Below are 8,407 nucleotides of genomic sequence, written 5' to 3'. Positions count from 1 at the left end.
TAATTCTGCGAAAAGAAGGTTGGGAGCTGCACGAGGTGTTTCCTCTCTTAAAAAAGTATTGGTAAGGAAGGCCCAGGGCAAGAGATTTAAAATCAGATACAATGAGTTTGGAGTTCCTGTCGGAGATACTAGGTGTACCTTACAGTCCTACATAGGGCACCTGGCAAGAACTATGATTCCTATCGACATTGACAGCTGGCCAAATGTGGATCGGGAATTGAAAGATAAATTATGGCTTGATATTAAGGTATTAAATTATAGTTGACACACACAACTTATTTTTAGTACTACTATCTAAGCCTTATAAACTTGTGTATTTTATTGTCCATAGGGTACATTTAAAGTTGCTCCGGAAAGTGAGGCTATGGTGCTTAAGTCTGCAGGAGAGAAGTGGAGACAGTTTAAAACTGATTTAACAACTAAACACGTGATGCCATATGCTGAAAAAAAGAAGAAACTGAAGAGGCCTCCAAAAAATTATCGGTTTGTGGGTCAAGAAGCTTGGACGAGATTTATCGCGCAGAGGACAGGTGATAAGTGGCTGGTATGGATGCATTTTCTTTGCCAGTGTACCCTTTTTGGATTTAGAATATTTACTTGGATATAATTATTCGTTGTATGATGCAGAAACTACGCACCCTGCAGAGCGAAAGAGTGCGTAATCGAAAATATCATCATCGTTTGTCAAGGAAGGGTTACATTGGTTTACAAGAGGATGAAGTAAGAACCTAGCTATAATTTTTTCTCATCTTCAATAAATAAAGCACCTTTTAATTTTTTCTCATCTTAAACAGATAAAGAAAGGCAAACTAAAGCCCGAGGAGAAACCAGATCGGGCAATATTTTGGAAAAAGGCTCGAAAGTCAAAGCTAGATGATGAGGAACTTGATGAAGATAAAGAAGCAGTATTTGCCAGAATTGTAAGTAAAAATTATGAAAAAAACTGCATTTAATCGAGAAAAACAGATTATAATGAGAAATCTGTTTATTCCTTCATTATTCATAATATGTCCCTAAGATCTGATGTGTATTCATATCTGCATTAGGATGAATTACTCGAAAAGAAGGAGAAGGGTGAATTCGTACCATCTAGAACTGATGATGTGTTGACTACGGCACTCGGAACTCCTGAGCATTCAGGCAGGGTTCGAGGAGTTGGAGGTTTTGTCACCCCAAAAATGTTCTTTAATCTGCCGAAAGAGAGAAAACCTGCAATTACCAAGGCGGAGTTGTTGGCCCGTGATAGAGTGCTACAGGAGGAGTTGGTAAGAACAAGGCGGGAAATGGCTGAGCTCAAGTCATTGTTTACAGGATCTAATCAGCAGTCTCCGAATTTTTCGGAGAGAGCAAGTTGCCAACCAGTTGAAGGAGAACCAAAAGCAAAAGAAATATTGGTGAATGATGATTGTATTGCTTATGATCAACCCCCTCCATCAGAAATGAAGGTATATTTCACAAATATTATTGTAATTATACGGTTCTTCAAATCGTAGAGTAATTATATAATTTACTCCTTACAATTATAGGGTCCACAAATTTATGAGCTTTCGGTGGATAGCATCGAAAATAAGGTTGCTTTTGGTACTGTTTTCGAAGATGATGAAATGAATGTTTCGATTCATGGAGTGCCCCTGAAGCCTGGACATGCTCGTGTGTCGGTTGATGGACATATCCAACCAGATGCTTTAGTTCCCGTGCCTATACCTGGTGAAATTGAACATGTTCGTGAAGCCGTTGGTTCACACTTGGCATGGCCTCGAAATTTAATCAGCCTACGGACAATTGTGGTATTTACATGTGCTTGTTGGTTGCTAAAGTTGTATAAAAGTTGAAAAATAGGGGTTAATTAGGTGAATAAATGTCTACTTATATTCTTTCATTTTTTGTAGAAAAAGAAAAGAGATGTGTCGCAGTCAAAGAACAAGGGTGAGGTGCATAAAATTCAACAAGAGTTCACTCACGTCAAGGTCAGCAAGAAAGTGTCACGCCAATACAAGGTATTGTACAAACATGTTACGACATTTATGAAAGCCAGCGGGGAATCGATCCCTATTCCATGTGATTTCGATGTGTTTGGAGTTGAGAAGACAATATATATATTGCATGAGAATTTAAAAGCATTGTTAGAGTTTGACATGATTGGACAAGCTGCGATATCTGCGTATATGGCGTAAGTAATTTATTTTCGTGGTTATAGGTTCTGTTTGAATTATCGCACAACTGGTCTGCTAGTAATTTTAATTTCTCCCACATATGTATAGGCACTTGCATAGTACAATTAAGAGGGTTCGCAAGAATGATGATGTTGTCCTGTATGGATTTTTTGATCCTGGCGCCAACTTTAATTTGAATGCTGATTTTCAACGAAATGTTGGTAGTCGGTTGAAAGAGGGTAATCAAAATCACATATTCTTCCTGTCACATAATCATCAGTAAGTATTTTTAAATGCATATTGTAATCTATTAATTTAATTTTCTTTTAGGTTTTTAGGCTATTTTTTAAAATATCTGACTTGTGTAAATTTATAATAATACAGTTGTCACTGGATTCTGGTCGTAATATGGGATGGCGACATTTACATTCTCAATCATTTGCCTCATCCAACTCATTTTGATGATTTAGAAAAAGCTTTATCAGAGTAACATTATTCCTTTTATTTTTTAGGTTGTTTTCATTTATTTCTTGTATTCGAAATATGACTCTTGACACCGTGTCATTATAATATGCAGGACAATAAAACAAGTTAATTCTCAAATAGGAAGGGGTAACAAAGCTCCTAAAATCAAGAATCTTGTAGTAAGTAATTTATATTATAATTTTTATAGTATGACAGTAATCTTGATTTAATCAGTTTGTAAAGCCAGTTTTTTTTATCTAAACAGGGATCCCCGAAACAGCCTGGTGGGGTTGAATGTGGTTATGTGGTCATGAGGTACATGAAGGAAATTATTGAGGACAGGGAAATTTCTTTTACTTCTAAGGTCCGTACATTACTATTACTATCTGACTAATCACATTATTATTTAAAATTTTTATTTGTGGCACTATAATTATCTATTCTCCTCTAGATGGATTTTCACCAAGAATTGTGTCTACAATATTGAAATAACTACTACATTAGACAAGATTTTTTAAAGGTTTTACACATGTGAGTATTTTGGGCTATAAACAAAAATTTTTAATTTTGATAAAATATTACAGTTATGTAATGTTTTGACATAAAATATAATCCTGTCAATAGACATCGGTCCTTAGACATCGGTCAATAGACATCGGTCCTTAGACATCGGTTGCTCAGACGACCGATGTTAAAGTTCATTTAGACATCGGTTATTTTAAAACCGATGTTACTTATTGTTTTAGACATCGGTCCAGAAAATAACTGATGTCTATACTTATTTTTCAAAAATAAAAAACGTTAGTTAGACATCGGTTTTCTATATAACCGATGTCTTTGTTTTATAGACATCGGTTGTATTTTACAACCGTTGTCGATGGTTAACTTAAAAAAAATAAAAAAAACGCGGAAACTTTCCCCCCTTATTCCCCAAATATTCCCCCCCTTAACCAAAAAAAACCCGTTTCTCCCCCCTAATTATTTTTCCTGTCTCTCTCTCACTCTCTCTCTGCTCTCTCTCTTACTCTTACTCTCTCTGCTCTCTCTCTCTGAGCTCACTCTCTCTAGTTCTCTTTCCCTCTCTCTTCCATCTCTCTGCTTCTCTCCCTCTCTCTCTTCCATCTCTCTCTATCTCACACACACACCATATCAGATTATAATAAGTACATAGGTTTTAATTAAACCCCAAATTAAAGAACACCATCAGTTAATTAAAATCCATCTACGAGAAACCCGAATTTCTGAACAGGTGTGTTTGTTCATTTAGGTTTGTATGTTCGATTAGGTTACATTTGTTCAATTAGGATTTGTTCATAAATTTTAATGGGTTTTTTCCTTTTTGAACAGGTTTTGAAATTCATTGAGCCAAATAAGGTTTGTACTCTAATTTTATATTTTTTCTTGAGTTGTTTTAAATATGCATGTATATATATTTACATAAATCTGCATTTTTTTAACATAAATTAGGTTTGTGTTCTTGTGTATATATATTTAGGTTTGCCTAAATATATCAATTAGGTTTGATATTTGCATGTATTTTTCTTTTCTGGTTGATATCTTCCGATTTTTGTCCGTTTAAAGTTTTAAGTAATAGTATGTTTTTAAATTCGATTTTGTCCATTTGCAGATTATCTCATCAAGTCTTGGAATTTGACAGTGCCTGCACATTTTACTTCAAGAAGGAGGTTAGAAATTCTTATTCGTTTGCTTTTTTTCCTTTTTTTGTATACATTATGTAGGAAGGGATTCACCAGTAACCGATCTGTCATTATTTATGTATACATTATTTGATTTGGATTGTTGTTTATGTATCAGATTTAGTGTATCGTTCTCTTTTAATAGATGAGATGCCATGAATGTACTAGTTGTCATTTGTGTAAAATCTTTCAATTTTTTAAGGGCATGTTTGTTATTAATTCGCGCTTGAATATGTGCACTTGTATTGATTATGCTAGTTAAACAATGTTGACTTTCTTGGTTTTGTTTATATGCACTTGAATATGTGCACTTGTATTGATTAATTCGCGCTTTGATGTTGAAATGACCATCTGGTGGTTAGGTTGCTAGATTGCTGGTCATACATTTTCATTTATGGATAAGTCGTGGATATCGAAAGATAGGGATTCTTTAGAATTTGAAATTGGCGTCGAAGAATTCTTAATTTTCGCTGAAGAAAATTGTAAAGATCCTAAAAGAATTCCTTGTCCATGTGGTCGATGTGTGAATTTTAAAAAATTCTCAACCAAAATCATAAGGGGACATATCTACGATCATGGTTTTAGTTTGGGGTATGTTGATTGGATTTGGCATGAAGAAAAATCTACTAGGAGTACTTGGTCTTCTATAGGTAGTACACGTCCTGCTTCAGACCAACCTATAGAGCACTTTGTTGCATCAGAAACTGTTGAAGTTTGTGAAGCGACTTTTAATTCGGGTAATTACGATAAGGATTCATATGATTTTCAGAGGTTTGTTGTTGATGCGGAACAACCGTTGTTTGAGGGTAGCGAGTGCACAAAGTTAGAGTCAATGTTAAAATTGCACAATTGGAAAGCTAGGTTTGGTATTAGCGACACTGCCTTTACTGAGCTGCTCTCTTCAGTTGGCTCGATCCTTCCCAAAGATAATGTGTTGCCTCCTAACGCATATGAAGCGAAGAAAACTTTATCCGATTTAGGTCTAGTGTATATAAAAATTCATTCGTGTCCCAATGATTGTATACTGTATAGGGGCATACATTCTGATGCTTCTCAGTGTCCTCATTGCAAGCTGTCACGTTGGAAAGTACGGAAGAATGGCCAACTTAGGGTCAATGTTCCAGCCAAGGTCATGTGGTATTTTCCTATAATTCCAAGATTTAAACGGTTATTTAAATCTCCCTCTACTGCTGAACTCATGACTTGGCATGCAAATCAGCGAATAAATGATGACAAGATGTGACATCCGGCCGACTCTCCTTCTTGGAGGAATATCGATTACCGGTGGCCTGCCTTTGGTAGTGAATCTAGGAATATTAGGTTGGCTTTATCAGCGGATGGTATCAACCCGCATACTAATGGGTTAGTCAATCGATATACATGCTGGCCAGTAGTGTTGGTAACGTACAATCTTCCTCCGTGGTTATGCATGAAAAGGAAGTTCATGATGTTGTCAGTTTTAGTTCCTGGTCCACATGAGCCGGGAAATAACATCGACGTTTATTTACAACCGTTGATTGATGATCTGAAAAAACTTTGGGAAGAAGGTGAACCAAACGTTTATGACGCCTATAGTAAATCATATTTCACTCTAAAAGCAATTTTATTCTGGACTATAAATGATTTTCCAGCATATGGAAACTTGTCAGGCTGCGTGAATAAGGGTTATAAGAGTTGTCCAATTTGTGGTGACGATACTGTGGCTAAATATTTAAGTCACAGTAGGAAGATGTGCTTCCAAGGTCATCGCCGTTATTTGCCTAGGCAGCACCCTTATAGGAGGCAGAAGGCGGCCTTTAACGGACAACAAGAGTTGGGGAACGCATGTCAACCCCTTTTCGGAGAAGAAGTGTTAGCGCGTCAGGAACGAATTGATTTTTGTTTTGAAAAAGAGGTGAAGAAGTCGAAGAAGGTGGAATGTCCATGGAAGAAAAAATATGTTTTCTTTGAGTTAGAATATTGGAAATATCATCATGTTCGCCACTGTCTCGATGTTATGCACATCGAGAAAAATGTGTGTGGTAATCTGCTTGGGACGTTATTAAATATGTGAAAGTCAAAAGATAGTGAGGCGGCACGTCGTGATATGATTGATATGGGTGTTAGACATGATTTAGCTCCTCAAGTAGGAGAAAAGAAGACCTATCTGCCTCCTTCCCCTTTTACTTTGTCGAAGGTTGAAAAAAAGAAAGTGTTGAACTCATTCTTGTCTATGAAACTTCCTTCTGGACATGGATCAAACATAAAAAATTGTGTATCCATGTCTGATTTGAAGATATACGGGCTTAAGTCCCATGACTGCCATATCCTTCTCCAACAACTCCTCCCTGTTGCCATTCGATCCGTTCTCCCAAAAAATGTTAGGGTCACAATCATACGACTGTGCTTCTTTTTTAATGCTTTATGCAGCAAAGTTGTCGATGTCTCGAAACTCGATAAATTGCAGTCAGATGTAATAATAACCTTATGCGATCTAGAAAAAATATTCCCTTCATCATTTTTTGATGTAATGTTACATCTTATTGTCCACTTGGTCCTAGAAGTGCGTTTATGTGGACCGGTATTTTATAGATGGATGTATGCCTTCGAACGATTCAATAAAGTGCTAAAGAGCTACGTACGAAACCGATATTATCCTGAAGGTTGTATGGCAGAAAGCTACCTTAAAGAAGAATCAGTAGAATTCTGCACAGAATTTATGAGCCAGACTTGTACAACTGCCGGCATTCCAGTTGAGCAAGGCAAGCAATCTGGTCCATTATCTGCCGCGATAATAAAGGTCGTGGAAGAAAAAGAGCGAGATGAGGCTCATCTGCATGTCCTTCAAAACAATGATGAAGTGTATTCCTATATCGTGTACGTTTATTTTATTAACTTGTCCTATTTGTTTGAAGATGTAATTTTTGTGGGTTATTTCTAATATTTATGCATATTCTCAGAATGCACAAGGAGTATTTGGATGAAATTTACCGAGGGAAAAAAAGTGTTCATTGGCTCTTGGGAGAGCACAATCGGCTATTTGCCGATTGGTTTGAAAAAAAAGTAGGTTTTCTGTATTGTCTACTTAAATAGTTGTTAGTTGTAGTTTGCAACTGATGGATATTTTTATTATATAATATTATGTATAGGTAAGTAGTGAAATGAAGGGAAATCCCGATGCTGTTTCAGAGACGATACGATGGCTCGCTGGAAAACCATCATTTTCTGTTTTAACTTATCAAGGTTTTTCAGTCAATGGAGTCCGATACTTTACGAAAGACCGAGATGATGCGCGAGTTGTTCAAAACAGTGGAGTTTCTGTGGTTGCTAAGGCAGTCCAGGTGTCCAGTGCGAAAGATTTAAACCCCATTGAGAGTGATATGACCTTTTATGGCATAATCTTGGAAGTATGGGAGTTGGATTACCATGAGTTCAAAGCTCCACTCTTCTTGTGTAAATGGGCAGAGAATGATAAAGGCTTAAAGATCGACGATCTTGGCTTCACACTTGTGGATTTCAATCGACAAGGCCATAAGAAGGATAAATATGTCTCTGTTGACCAAGTCAACCAGGTGTTTTACATTAAAGATCTGGTTGATCCTACTTGGCCGATCGTGTTAACTTCCACAACTAGAGACTATCAAGAGTTGTATAACGACGATGATTTGGGTGACACGATCATGGAACATCCTCCATTCTGCTCTAACATCCCTGCTTCTGATGTGACCAATGAAGACGTTGCGCATAGTATTAGGCCTAATGTTGAGGGAATTTGGGTTAAAAAATGATCCTGTTAATTTAGCTCTCTGTACTTTTTGCTTGTTATAATTTAATCAGCATATTTAATTTTCCTTTGTAATTTTTTTGAGTAAATGAATTATAGTGACTAATGCATTTTTCTTTTGTAATTTTTCTTTTATAATTTTTTTGTATTTTGTTTTTGTATTTGTTTTGAAATTTTCCAGTTGTAATTTTGAATGCATTTTTATTCATGCATATGTAATTTTGAATGTATTTTAATTCATGTAGAGTTTCATTTATTCAGTGACTAATTATTTCTTGTTTTATTATTCAGAGTGAAGGACAAAAATGGCAAAGAAAAAGAGAACCAAC

At 36.2% G+C, this 8,407-nt stretch overlaps 1 protein-coding gene across 1 annotated transcript; it reads left to right on the top strand.

The window, feature by feature from the left end:
- Positions 1–6,410: 6,410 nt before the first annotated feature.
- LOC141703274 (uncharacterized) lies at positions 6,411–8,082 on the top strand. The gene is made up of 3 exons (XM_074506835.1): positions 6,411–7,171; positions 7,255–7,357; positions 7,444–8,082. Exons 1-3 carry the CDS (start codon positions 6,411–6,413, stop codon positions 8,080–8,082), a joined length of 1,503 nt encoding a protein of 500 aa, XP_074362936.1.
- Positions 8,083–8,407: the final 325 nt, after the last annotated feature.

This window comes from Apium graveolens, unplaced genomic scaffold (assembly GCF_009905375.1).
Source record: "Apium graveolens cultivar Ventura unplaced genomic scaffold, ASM990537v1 ctg6425, whole genome shotgun sequence".
In the NCBI taxonomy this organism is placed as follows: domain Eukaryota; kingdom Viridiplantae; phylum Streptophyta; class Magnoliopsida; order Apiales; family Apiaceae; genus Apium; species Apium graveolens.
This window is presented reverse-complemented; position numbering and strand designations above follow the sequence as displayed.

Excerpts from the sequence above, each read along its gene's own strand:
- LOC141703274 (XM_074506835.1), top strand. The coding sequence starts at position 6,411 with ATGGGTGTTAGACATGATTTAGCTCCTCAAGTAGGAGAAAAGAAGACC. Across the intron at positions 7,172-7,254 it reads GAAGTGTATTCCTATATCGT|AATGCACAAGGAGTATTTGG; the intron begins GTACGTTTATTT and ends GCATATTCTCAG. Across the intron at positions 7,358-7,443 it reads CCGATTGGTTTGAAAAAAAA|GTAAGTAGTGAAATGAAGGG; the intron begins GTAGGTTTTCTG and ends TATTATGTATAG.